Source organism: Sorex fumeus, unplaced genomic scaffold (assembly GCF_029834395.1).
Source record: "Sorex fumeus unplaced genomic scaffold, SorFum_2.1 ptg000003l, whole genome shotgun sequence".
NCBI lineage: Eukaryota > Metazoa > Chordata > Mammalia > Eulipotyphla > Soricidae > Sorex > Sorex fumeus.
This window is the reverse complement of record NW_026606060.1, coordinates 58693741-58711490: the sequence shown is the minus strand read 5'-3', so window position 1 is coordinate 58711490 and position 17750 is coordinate 58693741. Positions and strand designations below refer to the sequence as shown.

Here is a 17750-nt window from a genome sequence, read left to right as displayed (position 1 = left end):
AAATCTTCAACATTATAAATGAAAGAACACTTGAAAATCCCTTTTGTGTGTACCTCATTCATTTTAAACAATTATTATTTGCTATAGTTGATAACCACCCATAATCAGATGAATATTGATAAATAGCAAGTTCAGATTTAGAATTTTTGAGACAGTATTACCTGATCTTGTATATTTTGTCAACTTAAGATCTTTTCTCCAGTTCTCTGTACTCTCACACATTTAGAAGTTGTTGCCAACTCTTATTAATAATTTGCTAATAAATTACTTTTAGGATGTTAAATATGTAAATAATTAAAATGTAATGTGCATAATGCAATAAATTGAAATGTATGCCATTTTGCTACTTCAGCATCAAGCTGTTCAACAATTACTTTGTTATCATATTTTAAAGATTATAAAGTGTCTTTACTGATTATTACACTTCAAGATACTGGTAATCATCACTGACTTTTTAAATGACAGTTTTATTTTTAACACAAGTATTCTTGTGTTATTAAAACATTACTATGTAATCTGACTTTAAATAAATAGGCTTATTACTTTCAGAATCTTGATTCCTCACAGATTTTAAATCTGTATTGTTTCAGTAATAAAATATTGTCAGTTGTAGAATATTTTAATAAATAAAGTTTTTATTTTACTTTATTTTTTGTTATGAGACTGTCATTTAAGAACCCAAGAATTTATAATAACTGTAGATTCTTCAACTGCGGAATGAACTCTACTATGTACCCTCACCCCGCCCAGTTCCTGTTCCACCTCCTTGCGATAAAGTACTATTTTTCTTCAAACCTATTTACCTTAGAGCGCAGTGCCTGGCATTACTTAGCTGCAGAGATGAGTAACGAAAAAACAACGTATGCAGAGCTAAATTTGACTAAAAAGTCAAAAAGGCAACAAAAAAACCCTAAAGGTACTAAAGGCTTCACTTCAGAAACAGAGCAAGAAATATGCTATGCAGAATTAAATCTTCGAAATGCTACTCAGTCTCTGCAGGGAAATGACAAGAACTACTGCTGCAAAGGTAAACTGTTATATAAACATAGGATGTAACAGTTCTAGAGTGGGCAGGTGGGTTGCAGAGTGTTGGGAAAGAGAAGGGAGGAAACTCAATATTTTTCATTTTTGAGAATCAGAGACCTAACTTGGAATATGATATTCTTATATGAGTTCTGAACTAATTTTGCTTAGGCATTGTTGAACAAATCATAGAGCTTATACTTGCTAAAAATTCAATGTAGAGTTCTGGGAGAGAGATTGCAATGGACCTAGAGTCCAAAATGGTAATAGAATCACACTTCTAAATTCTTCTTTACATCTTTCCTTTCTTTTTAATTTGTTTTCATTTCACTCCCCATAGGATTATTGTCACCTCCAGAGAAGCTCATTGCTGGAGTTCTGGGAATCATTTGCTTTGTCTTGATGTGCCTTGTGTTACAAATGCTTATTACTCATTGTAAGTAAATTTTTGCAAGCTTAAAAAAGGAAATTTTACTGATGAACTCGCCTTCAGTATAGATTTTATAATATTAAAATCAGATCTCGCCTTTAAATGCAAGTTTATTTAGTCTAGTGTGGATTGCTTAATTTAAATTTATAATAAAAATATGATTTAGGAAATTAAAAATACCTTATTGGGAAATGCAATTTTTTAACTTTGTTAAACCAAATACAGAGGGAGATGTAACTTCATTTCTTTAATCTTTTAAAATATTTCCACTCAAACTATTCTCATATTGATTTCTTAATAAAATTAATTTTTTTACATGGAGTCACCTGCAATATTTCTCTTAATCTTGTTTCAAAGTACTCTTTTCTAGGATTGCTGAGAATGTGAATTCAGAGTCTGAATTGTCTTTACTTTTTGGGGGTTTGCTTTATTTCTCTTTTCTCTGCTTCTTTCTTTCCTTCTTTCTGCTATTGTCTCTCTGTCCATACTCTTCTTAGAATTAAAACCCTCCCTCAATAATACAATTTTAATTTTCACACAATTTTATTGCATATTATTCTAATCTTTAGCCAAGTTGTGTTGACCAAGATTCAAACCCTGGTCAACTGCGTGGAAGGCAGCTATGCTCGCCACTATAGCACCAACGTGTACGGAGCGATAGCCCAGTGGGTAGGGCGTTTGCCTTGCACATGGCCAACCTGGTCCACCAGGGTTCATTTCCTCTGCTCCTCATGGAGAGCCTGGCAAGCTACCGAGAGTATCTCGCTTGCATGGCAAAGCGTGACAAGCTCCCCGAGATGTATTCGATATGCCAAACACAGTAACAAATGTCACAATGGAGACGTTACTGGGCCCTCTCGAGCAAATCGATGAACAACGGGAGGACAGTGCTACAGTGCTACATTCTAGTCTTTAACAATACAAAAATTGTCAGCTAAGAAACTAATGTTATAGCGATATATTTGAATCAATTTATATTTATAGTTTTTCTTTAATTTTCTTCTAGCTACCCAGAATCTAAGGCAGAATAATTCTTCCACAATTAATGAAACAAGGAACCAGAAGGGTAAATACTGATTTTCAAAGTTTTAATAGTACATTTTATAATTTGTATATCTTAGACTAAGTAGAAATGCTAACCAATTTAAGAGGAATCATAGTTAAAAAATAAGAAAATAAAAGTTCATAAAATGTAATTGGTATGCAACAACATATAAAGAATAACTTATAATATTTTTTACAGAATTTGGCTCAAATATCTTACAGCTAAAAGTGATGGTGAAATAAATTATTCAACCTTGGAAATTGTTATTTGTGGCTAATGTAGATATATAAAGTGGAAGTTTTTCCTGAGGTATTTGTCTTATATCAACAAGTAAAATTAGGGGTAAGAAACTGACCCTTCCTGGGAGTTTTTGCATGAGAGTTGTACATTGTGTGTATCACGTCCTGACAGTGCAGAGTATGTAGTATATGTGCATGTTTTTACCTATGCACATGTAGCAGATCTATTTCTTGTTCATAATTCAACTTTTCTATTAATAGCTCAAGGTAACTCTCTGGTGTCTCATTGTGCTCATTGTCCTCCTGAGGGATTTACATATTCCAACAATTGCTATTATACAACGGATGAAAAAATGACATGGAATGAGAGTGTGAAGGCCTGTGCTTCTCACCAGTCTAACCTGCTTTATATAGAGAGCGAAGAAGAAATGGTAAGAGTTTAATGTTTCGACCACTTTACAAAAGACATTTCAGTTAATCCTTATTCATTTCTGCATATTTTATTGTATATTTTATACTCTCCACAGATTGACTATTAATATTTAAGTCATGCAGTTTTACTTTCATGTCATAATGCATGTTTATTATTCTTAATTTTTTCCAGAATGACATGTTTTACACAAATACTTTTATTTTTTTCTTCCATTTAAGTTAACTAATGATTATAATATTTCTCATATTACTGCTATTTATGGTCATTTAAGTGGATTTAATTAGTTTTAAATGAATCTAGTGTTATTGTGTGCTCTTAAGTGCAATAAGAAATTAGCACATTTTTCAGTCCACCAGTGACATAAGAAAACTCCATGTTTCAAAGAAGGCAGTTATGTTCACTCACTCTGTTATCAAAAAGTGAAATAAGAATCTTGGATACTGAAATCAGAGTATGAACAAAATTATCTACTTATAAACATTATAGAAAAATAGATTTTCTAAAATGAATAAAAAAATTTAAAAAACCAAGTCGGTAGAACATAGAATTATTTTTTCACCTGATTTCAGATTTTCTTCTTCCCCCACCTTCTCAAACAACCATAGTTTTCTCATCATTACCTCATACTTTGTCTTTTCATTGTGTTTTCTCTGCATTATTTTCTTCCTAATTTGGACATATGTAAAATCTTCTATTTGTGTTTTTCATTCAGACATTTCATGTGCATAATTCCATGGAATTCATTTATTTTGTTTTTAAATATTAAGGGCTGAAACAATAGCATTTGCCTTGCACACAGCAGACCTGGCCAACCCGGGTTCTATTCCTCCGCCCCTCTTGGAGAACCCGGCAAGCTACCGAGAGTATCTCACCCGCACAGCAAAGCCTGGCAAGCTACCTGTGACGCATTCAATATGCCAAACACAGTAACAACAAGTCTCACAATAGAGACGTTACTGGGCCCGCTCGAGCAAATCGATGAACAACGGGAGGATAGTGCTACATTGCTACAGTGTAAATATTAAAAGTTTCATTTTTTAAAAATAGCTATGCTGCATGCCATTGGAGAAGTGTATCACATCTACTTTGGTCATGTTTGTGGTACACTTCACTTCAGTTGCTCATTTTCAGCATTGAAGGAGTCAGTCTGGAGGTCTCTGGACACTGAATAGTCCTTGGTCCCACAGAACCTAAGTAGTATCACACCCTCAGACTCTCCCCATGATCTGGCCAATCTATTTGACTGAGCATATTTGGGAGGGGCCTTCCGGATTCCTGAACACATTTTGGGATTGCCCCACCAAAAATAAACAACAAAATGAAACATTTTTATTGCAACTATGTTGATTTATATGACTTTATACTTGACTTATAAATGACACTATATAGGACGTTATAATATGACTTATTCCAAAAGTTTATGCACATTTGAAATACAGTATTATCATACCACACCCATCAAAATCAGACCAATACTTGTCAGCACAATCCATTAGAACATTTTCAAAAACTCCCTCTTATGTGGTGATCGAAATTTTCATTATTCTTCTCTAGAAAGAACTTCTGTTCACATATAATTCTATTTATATATATATAGATCTGTTATTTGTCACGTACTGTTAACAACAGTAAGTTGCTAACTTACTGTTAGCAGTCTTGGGACGTTAAATGAATTTACATATTGTATATACATTTTTTGAAAAAATATTCAAATTTTCCAAAAATAAAAAAACAAATATGTGCCCATATTAAATTCACTGCTATAACTCTAATACAGATTATTGAAAGTATTTACTGATATGCAAATATGCACAGGCATATTAATTTAATTGTGTTTTTATTTAGTGTGTTTTTCAAAAAAATCTTCTTGCTTTTAAACTCTGAATTTTTATTAGCTATGTCTATAATATGTGTATTTACTATTCCTAGGAAACACTGTAGCACTGTCCTCCCGTTGTTCATAGATTCGCTCGAGCTGGTGTCATTAACTTCTCCATTCTTGTTTTTACTGTTTTTGGCATATCTATAAAAATTTCATTTTATCACATATATATTATGATGTTGGAGGTTAAATCCATGACTTAATATTTATGAAACAATGGCCTTAGACTGAGCTATATCCTGGATGGTATCATTTTCTAAAAAATAACAAGTTGGTAATGATCTTGTCAAATGCCTTCACAGCATTATAGATAGCATTATACAATCTTTGTGTTTTTGATTTCTGATAGAACTTATAAAGAAGAGTAAAAAATCTAATATACATTATAAATGATGACACTGTGACACTGTTCTCCTGTTGTTCATTGATTTGCTCGAGCTGGCCCAGTCTCCATTTTTTTGAGACTTGTTGGTACTGTGTTTGGCATATTGAATATGTCGTGGGTAGCTTGCCAGGCTTCGCCATGCAGGCGAGATCCTCTCGGTAGCTTGCCGGGTCTCCGAGAGGGATGGAGGAATTGAACCCAACTCAGCTGGTCTGGCTGCGTGCAAGGCAAACGGCCTACTGCTGTGCTATCACTGCAGCCCATAAATGATAGGATAATTACAATAATTTTCAGAACTAGAGATGGTCACAGAGGCACTATGAACAATTATATGGCCAAAACTTCTGTAGGTTGAACCTCCCTTGAGTTTCTGGAAGAAACTTTCTTGACAATGATATATGATCTTTCAAAAACACTGTTTAATTTAAAAGATGGTATTTTGTTGAGAACATTTACATCTCTATATATCAGAAATACTGCTTTTTGCATGATAGACTACTCATTTTTTACATTATCAGGGCAGTGATGATCTTATAAAATTACTTGGAATCATTCTTTTCTTCTTTGATCAATTTATCAATCTATTTCTTTTTAATTTGAAGAATGAGGTTGGGGAGTGGCATAAGTTAGTTTTTGAAGATTTAAGCATTTGGTGGAGCGATAGCACAGCGGTAGGGCGTTCGCCTTACAAGCGGCCAACATGGCCGACCCGAGTTCGATTCCTCCGCCCCTCTTGGAGAGCCCAGCAAGCTACCGAGAGTATTCGATATGCCAGACACAGTAACAACAAAGTCTCCAATGGAGACTTTACTGGGCCCGCTCGAGCAAATCGACGATCAATGGGAGGGCCTTTACTTTTACCTTTACCTTTTAGCATTTGGTAAAATTTACTAGTCAAAACTGGAATTCATAAAGGAGAGTGGCTTCCCTGAGTCACCTGTTATGTAGTTTGGAGTTGGGAAGTGGTAAGTCTAGGTCCTCTCCTGTCGTCTTCTGTTGGGTGGTGTAGATTAGATATCTTGTTCTGTATTGTTCCATAACTCTGCAGGCAGTGTTTAGTCTTTCTCTTTCAGGATCCTTGAAGTTTTACATCAGAATTTTAACTAATAAAGTTAATAGCAGGGACTGACAAATAGAAATAGGTCTATGACATCTTGTACAGATTGCCGAACTCCAGTAAAGAGGGATTGTTCTTTGCTTTACCTTAAGAAGAATGGGAGCACTTGGTTTAGAGATAAAGCTAAGGTATGGCTTTATGGTCTTACAGGAAACCAATCTTGGTTTGATCCCTGGGACCACATATGTCTCCCAAGTACCTCAAGGAGTGATCTCTGAGCAGAGCTGCGTGTAGTCCAAAAACAAAGAAAGAAAAGAATAGATTCAGGGAAGAAATTTGCATTTTGGGCATCCAGTTATTATTAATTTTCTCACTGCCAAACCTTTATAAAATCTTGTGTTGGTTTCTTTATAAAATCAAACTCTGAGTAAAACTATAAAACTTAAGGTGAATTTGCATCAGTATCTGTAGAAATGTCTGCTGCTTTACAAGTGAGGGCCTTAAACTCTCTCACCTGACTTGAATTCTTATTACTTTTTCTTATTAATTTTTACTTGTTTATTTATTATGTGCTTTCTACTTGATTTGACTAGTACTTCTTATATTCAACTTAACGGTCTGGACACGGTCCTCCCGTTGTACATCGGTTTGCTGGAGCGGGCCCAGTAACATCTCCATTGGAGACTTTGTTGTTACTGTGTTTGGCATATCGAATACGTCTCGGGAAGCTTGCCAGGCTTTTCCGTGCGGGCAAGATACTCTCGGTAGCTTGCCAGGCTCTCTGAAAGGGGCGGAGGAATTGAACTCAGGTCGGCCATGTTGGCTGCATGCAAGGTAAACGCCCTACCACTGTGCTATCGCTCCAGCAAATGTGATAATAATAGATGTTTTATTTTGTTTCCAATTTTAATGAAAAAGCTTACATTCAAGGAAAAAATGGGGCCAGGAAGATAGTACTGGGATTTCAGATAAGTAATGCATGTGTATACTCTGAATTCAACCACAGAGTTAACCCAGCATTGAAGGATTCAGCCTAGAGGTCTCTGGGCACTTGATAATTTTTGGTCCCAAAGAATCTGAGCAACATAACATCCACAGGCTCTCCCACTGATCTGCCCAATCTACTTGGCTGAGAATATTTGGAAGGGGCCTTCGGGATTCCTGTTCACATGTTGGAATGCCTCCACCAAAACTAAGTAACAAAATAAAACATTTTTATTCTTACAATGTTATTTTATATTGCATATTATACTTATAAATAACATTATATCTGACATTATATACAAAATTATAATAGACTGTTTTCCAAACATTTATACACATTTGGAAAACAGTATTGCCATACCACACCCACCACCACCAGGCCATATATGTCCAGCACAATCCATTAGACCATTCTCACCAAATCCCTCCCATGTGGTGATCTGAATTTTCATTATTCTTCTTTAGAAAGCCATTTTGTTCATATATGATTTTAATATAAATATATGTATTTCTATTATTTTTCTCTTTTAGCAACGGTTGCTTCAGCGTTGGGATATTAATTCAATTTACATATTGTATGTATATTTGGAAAATTATAATTTTCCTAAAAATGAAAATACACCCATATAAAATTAATTGTTACAACTCTAATATGGATTATTCAAAGTGTTTAATGATATGGAAATGTTCACAGACATATTCATTTAATTGTATTTGTATTTAGTGTGTTTCTCAAGAAAAATCTTTCCATTTTTAAACACTGAGTATGACATTAGCTATGTATGTATTTTTATTATTCTTAGATACATCCTAGATACATCATTGGAAGTGTGTTTAAATGAATATAAATAATACCAGCATTATTCTTAGGTCCTTCAATACGCATTTAATCAATTGATAGAAATCTCTTCAGAGATATTTCTTGAGCCAAGGTTTTTTTTTTTACCTACTTAACCCATACATCTTTGAGAATCTTTCAGAACAGAAAGTGATTAGTTTTCCATTTATTTTCTGGCAGCTAGGGGTATAGCTAGAGGACTAGAGCGTTTTCTTTGCACACAGGAATTCTAGGTTTTGTCCTTGGCACCACTGGAGATTGCCACAAACAGATTCTTTCCTGTGGGACAGGGGTGTGAGCATGAGGACCATACACTGCCACCACCACTTCCCACAATGCTGCCTAGTGGCCTTACTGCCCAGTCATGCAGTCTGACCCCTGTTTCTAAAACTGATTTTTCTGTGTTCTCAGCTGCCGTTCCTTCTTACTCGCTCTGTCTCCTTTGTTTCATGCTTTATCACTTAACCACGCAAAATGTAACATTGCTCTGATATTTAATATCTGTAGAAATCCTGGCTTTTTCTTAGTACTTCTTTCAGTGTACCGTCATGTGCTCATAAAGTAGGTCGGAGGATAGGTGCTTAACATTGCTGTAGCTAAAATAACTAAATTATTTGGAGCTGGCTAGATGGTACAGCCTGGATGGCTCTTCCCTAGCATGTCACTGACCCATCATCAATCCCCAGTACCCAATATGGTCCCCTAGGACTGATCCATCAGGGCAGAGCCAGGAGCGAGCTCCAAGTCAAAAATAAGGAAAAAACTATGTGGCTAGAGTTGAGCTCAAATTTATTCTAATGTTTGACATTCTCTTACCTTTTATTGCCACGCATAAAAATTGTCTGTTCTATGAAGTGATGGCACAGCGGGTACGGCATTTGCTTTGCATGTGGCCGACCCAGGTTCTATTCCTCCATCCCTCTCGGAGAGCCTGGCAAGCTTCCCATGGTGTATTTGATATGCCAAAAATAGTAACAAGTCTCACAATGGACACATCACTAGTGCCTGCTCGAGCAAATCCATGAACGGGAGGACAGTTTTACAGTGCTACATCCCTTCTATCAATATTTTATTTTATTTATATATAAATATAATATTGAGATGTTGGGGATTGAATCCATGACTTCATATTTACAAAACAAGGACCCTAAAAGTGAACTATATTCCAGGATGTCACCATTTTTCAAAAATTAACAAATTGGTAATGATCTTATCAAATGCCTTCACAATATTGTTGATAGTAATGGATCTTTTTTGTATTTTTTTCATTGATAACACTTATATAGAAGACTGAAATTTCTAATATACATTATAAATTATAGGATATTACAATAAATATTAAAGAAATACAAAGGTTCACAGAGGCCACTATAAACAACTATATGGCAAAATTTTGTGTAGGTTGAATTTCCCCTGACTTTCTAGAGGAAACTTGCTTGCCAATGATATGTGATCTTTCAAAAATACTGTTGCATTTGAAAGATATTGTTTTGTTGAGAACTTTCACATCTCAGTATATCAGAAATGCTGTTTTTTTTTCTTTTTGAGGGTTATCCTAGTCTTTTTTTTCATTAACAGGGTAATGATGGCCTTATAAAATTACTTGGAATCATTTCCCCTCATCCTTTGTTTAATTGATTTGTCAATCTATTTTTAATGTAGTACTGCTATCTAGTCAATTGTTAATTAAGCTGCTTGACTTGCACATGAATTCCAAGATCTATTATTTTTATTAGAAAAATGAGGCAGGTAAAAGAGGCACAAGTTTGTTTTGAAAATTTAAGCATTTGGTAAAACTCAATGATTAAAATTGAGATTTATAAATGAGAAAGGCTGCAATATTGATATTGAAAGGTCATTAAGAATATCTATTTACCTACTTTTAACCCTCAGATCTTGTCCAGCGTGATCATTCCCAGTTATTATTGTCATACTGGTCTCTTATCTATCTTATTTCTTCTCAGTCCCATACACACTTGTGGTTAGTTGAGAGAGAGAAGAGAGAGAGGGAGAAGGACAGAAATGGAGAGAGACAGAGACAGAGAGAGGGGAGAGAGAGAGAGAGAGAGAAAGAAAGAGAGAGAGAGAAGAAAAGTGCCTGTCATAGAGGCAGGCAGGGGATTGGGGGTGATTGGAGGGAACCTGGGGACACTGGTACTGAGAAATGTACACGGTTGGAAGGATGGGTGTTGGAACGCTGTATGACTGAAATCCAATCATGAACAGCTTTCTAAGGGTGTCTTTCATGGTGTTAAATTAAAATGTTAAAAGAGAGAGACATACAGATAGATAGATATGAGACAGAAAGGAAAGAGAGAGAGAGAGAGAGAGAGAGAGAGAGAGAGAGAATGGCTGCCCTGAGCCACCTTTTATATAGCTTGGTGTTGGGAAGCAGCAAGTATAGGTCTTCTGTTGGGGGATCTATAGTCATGTTTTTCCTTAACTGTTGTTTCATAACTCTGGAGAAAACTTTTTGTCTTTCTCTTTCGGAGATCTTTAACTTTTACGTTGGAATTTTAGTTAATAATGTTATTAGCAGGGACTAACAAAGAGAAATCAAGTCTATAATAGCTTGAACAGATTCTTGGACTCTTTCAGTAAAGAGGGATTGTTCTTTGCTTTATCTTGCTGAGAATGAGAACTGTTGTTGGGTTAGAGATAGTACAGGGGTTAAGGAACAGTCTTATGACCTTGAGGAAACTAATGCTAATTTGACTCTTGGTACCATATGTAACCCTTTAGTACCTCCAGGAGTGATCCCTTAGCACAAGTTGGTGTAGACCCCAAACAAATAATTTTGGACATCCACACAATTATATTTATTTATTCACTGCCAATCCCTTATAAAATATATTGTTAGTTTCTTTATAAAATCAATCTTGATTAAAACTGTTTATGTTACAATTAATTTGTGTCAAGGTCTGGGGAAATGAATGTCAAAGCAGCAGGAAATATAATATCTAGTGGTTATTTCTATCAACATGATTAAATTATGCGCACCTCATTTTCCTTTTTAAATAAGAAACAGAACAAAATCGCTATTGTTTTATATCTAGCAATTTAACTCAAAAGCAAAATAGTCATAAAATATTAGGCAATTTGAAAAACAGTAATAATCTCTATGTGTCAAAGTGAAATCTAGCACTGATTTTTCAATTTTTAATGAAGAATCCCTTGAAAAAGCAACTACTTTCATTTTTAAAATAATAACATTTCTCATCATAAACATTGTATATTTCTGGGATAGAAATTTTTGGAGATCATATTACCTCCGATTTGGGTTGACATATTTCGTGACAGAATACACCATCCATGGAAGTCAATAAATGGTTCAACTTTCAAGCAACTGTAAGTTTTTTATTTGCTTTAACTATTTTAACGTGTAGAGAAAATATAAAATTTCATAAGAATTTTAATTAACATGATTCTCCTGCTAAAAACTGAAAACATATTTATGCATTATTCTCATTAGCATGGTAGCACTGTCGTCCCATTGTTCATTGATTTGCTTGAGCCGGCACCAGTAACATCTCCATTGCGAGACTTGTTACTGTTTTTTGGCATATCAAATACGCCACTGATAACTTGCCAAGCTCTGCCGTGCAGGAGGAATACTCTCAGTAGTTTGCCAGGCTCTCTGAGAGGGATGGATGAATCGAATCCAGGTTTGCTGCCTGGAAGGCAAATGCCCTAAGGGCTGTGCTATCGCTTCAGTCCCATTATTCTGATTACAGAATTAAAATAAATAATTTTGAGAATATAAATGTGCTCTATTAATCTTTTATTGTTTTTAACTAATATTTCATATAAATATTAAAGTATGGAGTGGTTAACCTTCTGAACCCAAATTTTTTGAAAATTATCTTTTCCACTTTCAATATATTATAGTTTATTCCTTTACACAGAAAATGTTACTGACTAGTGAGTTTCCCGCTAAAAAGTGCGAACATATTTATGTATTTTTTTCATTACAGGATTAAAGAAACTTCAGATGAAAAACATAACTGTGTTGTATTACTCTCACCTAACCTCCGTACAGAGATTTGTAATAGTCTAAATTTATATTATTGCAAGCATAAACTTTAGAATTAGTACAGCAATATATGGATTCTATTGAATAAATTGATAATCTTAAAGAGAATAGCTTATATTCTAATAATAATAATGACCTTACCAAATCAAATTGAAATGTACAAAAATAAAGTTTTAGTAATTACTGTAAAGTTTCTGGGCTGGAGCAATAGCACAGCAGTAGGGTGTTTACCTGGTGTGCAGTCAGCCCAGCAGAGCCAGCTTAGATTCCTCTGCCCCTCTCGGAGAACCCGGCAAGCTACCTAGAGTATCTCGCCAGCACGGCAAAGCCTGGTAAGCTACCCATGATGTATTCAATATACCAAACACAGTAACAACAAGTCTCACGATGGAGACGTTAATGGACCCACACGAGCAAATCAATGAACAACGGGAAGACCATGACCGTAAAGTTTCTATATGTACCTTTTCTATTTCAGGGCAATTATTTCTATATTTCATCCAAGTATGAGCTTTATTGTGTTATCGTCATACTTATATTAAAGTTATTCACATTTTTCTTTAATAGGATAACATTCCAATTTTTCTACTAGATTCTATAAAGAGTGGTGGTAATTTTTATTTTTTTGTTTAGACTGGAATAACAACTATTTTCCATTTTATGTTTGTAAAATGATGTTAAAATAATCCTGCATTTCTAAAATAAATCTACAGTGAGTGGATGTGATATTTTTGGTTTTAAAATTGATGTGTATCTATATTAATATTGAAATGTTTTTTAACCCAATATCACAGAGATTACAATAAGTTCTTATTTATAACTGCATACTTAAATTTTATCAAAGCTACATGAGGAAGCATTCACTTATTGCATTAGTTGATGGTAATTGTAATAGGACACTCTCTCACACACACACATGCACTCACACACACATAAACACAAGTCTATATCATTGATATATTGACATATAGACATATAGATACTTGTGTCTATATCATATATATGTCTGTGTTTATATCATATATAAGTCTACATCATTGAAGGGTGCTCACATATATGTGTGTATACATATATATGTATACATATAACTTGTATTATTTGTTATCCCGTTGCTCATTGATTTGTTCAAGTGGGCACCAGTAACATCTCCATTGATCCCTGTGACATGCTAGTGTAGCCCAATGGTGTCTGCTTCTCTACAGGAACATGAAGATAATTAATTAAACTGTTGTTCAGGGTCTTGACAAAGAAGTCCCACCACCTTGTAGGTGGTGGCCAGGCATTCTTTAGACGTTTGTGGAATCCAGCTGGTAACGGGTCTAGTCTGACAGTCGTCTACAAATCACATTATCTGTCTGTTCATCTGATTTTCCACACGTTGGCCAATGATCAGTGTCCCTGATCCTCGATGGTTGACGGAGGATGGAACACCAAATTCCTTTTCTCACTTGAATGAAGTGATATATATATATATATATATATATAATGTGTATATATATATAATATTGAAACATTGTAGTATTCTAACAGTGCTCAGGGACAGTGAAGAGGGGTTCTTCCTAGCAATGATCTCAGAAACATACGAGGTGCTGTAGATAAAGCAGGATCCAACTAAGGAGAATAGCCCTTACCATGTATATTTTATTTGTTTGTTTTGGTGTTACATGGATAGTGCTAAAGACTTTTCCTGTGTAAATTTGTTGTAATGCATCTTCGTAATTTTAATATTCTTGGATTTTTCAGTTACTTTAGAGATTGAAGTGTGTTTGTAATTTTGCATTATTATCTGTTTATGTGTGTAAAATTATCACTGTTGAAAATGAAAAATTTTGTCTTTCCAATTTTCTCAACAGTTATTTTTTCTTTATTTGATCTTTATTTTCTATTATTCTTGATTTTTTCTTTATCAACAAAACACCTTGGCTCTAGTGGTCCTCTAACTCCATTCTGATGATGCCATATGTTTCTAATGATTATCAGTTTCTTCCTTTTACTTTCCTTGCTCCTTTTTTTATTTCTAAATCTGGGACTGTTGAACCACATCCAAGATGTTCAAGAGCTGTTTCTGGCACTGTGTTTATGAATTACTCGTGGCAATGCTCAGGGGATCATATGTTGTTCTAAGGATAGAACCTGGGTCTGTCTGACTTTCATACAAGGAAGTGCCTTATATCCTGTGCTTGCTCTCTGATCCTTTACTTTCTCCTAAAAACAGTAACAACAAGTCTCACAATTTATTGTGAGAAGTTACTGGTGCCCGCTCAAGCAAATCGAGGAACAACGGAAGGACAGTGCTGCAATGCAACATTCCCCCTAATTCAGCCTTTGGGTTTCGTTTTGTAAATGCATCTCTCTCTCTCTGTCTCTGTCTCTGTCTCTCTCTCTCTCTCTCTCTCTCTCTCTCTCTATCCTAGCTCTATTTTTGATCCCTTTTTGCTTTTTTGTTTTCTTACTCTCTCTTTCCTTCCTTCGTTCCCATTTATGTCTGCACAGAATAGACTTAATTTCATAATTTTCTTTAAATTCATATGTAATGTGAAAGTTCACTCTGTCCATTTACTAAATTGCTCTGTTAATTAGGGATGCATTAGTGAATTTAAAGCCAAGTAACAATATTCATGAATTTAATTTTCACTGCTCTTTTAAACTCCTATTAGAAAAATTTTTGTAAATCTTTGAATTTCCTACATTTCTTTTAAATATGCCTTCTGTGATTGAGTAACCACTCTTAACTTTTCATTTTATTTTATTTTTGTTTCTGTGTCAAACCTGATGGTGCTTGGGGCTTTTCCTCACTCTGTGCCCGGGGACCACTCCTAGCAGTGCTCAGGGGATCATACTGGATTAGCCAAGTGTAAGGCAAGCTCCTCACCCTCTGAGTTATTGCTCTGGCCCCTTTAATCTTTAATTTTATTTAATTAACTTAAAATGAACTTCGATGTCTACATTTCATGTGGTTAATCTTGGCTAGTGTCTGTTGGAAGAACACCACAGTTCAATAATGTTATAATAATATTGTAAGAATTATGAATGTAGCTGGAAAGAAAGATGGCGGCCGCATGGGAGCCTTGTGAACAGCGGGTATGAGCCGGGGGTCGGAGGTGACAAAAACCTCATGGGAAGGGGGGCGTTCTGGACTGTCCTTCACGCTCTACCGAGGTCATCAGTTGTCCCCCACAAGCGGCTCTCCATCACGGCCATGACTCCAGAGCACAGAAACCAATCTCTTAATTATCTGACTTTTAGTAGAAATACTTCCAGGGTTAATAAGTAAAATAGCAGAAATCCAAAACCAACATTTAATTCTTGAACCCAGCTGTAGAAAGCAAATCATTTAACAATGCTTTTTCAGCATGTCTGATTTGGGGGGGGGGGCGTAAACTCTAAAAAATAATGGTGCATCTTTTATTGAAACCATGAATCTAGTCAAAGTAGATAGAGTGTTAACTAGAACTCATCTGCCTCACAGGAATTGGGAGGGGTGGGAGGTGGGGTTTTATAGGGTTTCGTGGTAAAAAATAAGTATTGGTAAAGGGAAATGTGTTTGATATTTGCATGACTGAGACCTAAACCTGAAAGCTTTGTAACTTTTCCCACAGTGATTCAATAAATAAATAAATTATAAAAAAAAGAATTACGAATGTATACTACATCTAAAATGTATGTGATCATTAAAGATTATCTTATTTGTGCATTTAATATATGCATAGAATATTTCTATATGTTATTATTTGGTGTATTGCTTATGTGTATACACTACAGGTTTGTGTGTAAATAATATTCTATGCAGGTAGATCAAATTGTTTCATAAGCAGTGAAAATTATTTAATTCATCATTTTCGATCGGAGAGCCGGGCAAGCTACCGAGAGTATTCGATATGCCAGACACAGTAACAACAAAGTCTCCAACGGAGACGTTACTGGGCCCGCTCGAGCAAATCGACGATCAACGGGAGGGCCTTTACCTTTACCTTTACATTTTGCAAATCTGTTATTTTAGTATTCTCACAAGGCTCTCATAAACCACTAAAAATAAATTGTAACTGTACACTTAATCACTTAATCACTTAACTTCCCGTTAGTCGTCGATTTGCTCGAGCGGGCACCAGTAAAGACTCCATTTGTCCCTGTCACGTGCTAGTGTAGCCCAATGACATCTGTTCGCTCTGGGAACATGAAGAGCCTCAAACCGATCGTTCATGATCTTCACGAAGAAGTCTGACCATCAGGTAGGTGGGTGGCCACGCGGTCTTTTGACATCCCGTGGAATCCAGTCAGTAACAGCTCTAGTCCAGCAGTCGTCTTTAAATCTCATTACGTGTCCAGCCCATCTGATTTTTGACACCTTGGCAAATGAGACAGCGTCCCTGATTCTTGATCGTCCACGGATGTCAGAACCCCAGATTCTTTCTCTAATTTGAGTGAAACGTGATATTCCAAGCATAGCTCTTTCTATTCTTCTTTGGGAGACCTGAATAACGTTCTCATCTTGTTTGCGTAGGGCCCAGGTCTCTGAGGCATATGTTAATGCAGGAAGAACAGTGGAATCAAAGAGATCTGCCCGGAGCCGGAGGTTCTTCGTCCTCTTATCTATTTCTTCGACGTTCTTGAAAGCTTTCCAAGCCGCTCTCTTCCTCCTGCGCAGCTTGGGTGCCAGGTCATTTGTCATGTTGACTTCTCGACCTAGGTACACATAGCTGTTTCATTCGGAGATGGTCGTTCCATTGAGAGCGAATGGGACGTCAGGAACGAGGCTGTTTCTCATAAACATTGTCTTCGTAAGATTCAGCTGTAGTCCTACCTTTCCACACTCACGGTCAAAGTCGGCCAACATTTGTGCCGCTTGGCTGAAGTTTGGTGTTATTAAAACAATGTCATCAGCAAAGCAGAGGTGGTGTAGTTGCCGACCATCTATCTTCACTCCCATTCCTTCCCATTCCAGTTGTCGCATGATGTTCTCGAGGGTGGCACTGAAGAGTTTCGGTGAAATCGTATCACCCTGCCGAACCCCTCTCTTGACATCAACAATCACTTCTTTGTAGAATGGTGAGATCCTGGTAGTGAATCCTCAATACAGCTCACAGAGGATCTTGATGTATTGGGCTCGAACGCCCTGATTGGCTAGGGCTTCAATGACTGCTTCCGTCTCAACAGAATCAAAGGCCTTCTTTAAATCAATGAACGTTAAACAGAGCGGCATCTTGAACTCCCGAGAAACCTCAATGAGCTTGGTTATCGTGTGGATATTGTCGATGGTGCTGAATCCTTTGCAGAACCCAGCTTGCTCGTATGGTTGTCCTTCATCTAGTGTTCTGCCAATCCTATTTAAGATGACTCGAGTGAACAACTTGTAGATGACAGACAATAGGCAGATCGGGCGATAGTTGCCAATGTCATGGAT

The 17750-nt window shown here is 35.9% G+C and overlaps 1 protein-coding gene across 1 annotated transcript; it reads left to right on the top strand.

Moving 5' to 3' along the window:
• The first annotated feature begins 840 nt into the window (after positions 1 to 840).
• On the top strand, positions 841 to 12921 carry LOC130024257 (NKG2-A/NKG2-B type II integral membrane protein-like). The gene is made up of 7 exons (XM_056114944.1): positions 841 to 1027; positions 1364 to 1459; positions 2460 to 2519; positions 2999 to 3168; positions 11564 to 11664; positions 12291 to 12349; positions 12917 to 12921. Exons 1-7 carry the CDS (start codon positions 841 to 843, stop codon positions 12919 to 12921), a joined length of 678 nt encoding a protein of 225 aa, XP_055970919.1.
• The last annotated feature ends 4829 nt before the right edge of the window (positions 12922 to 17750 follow it).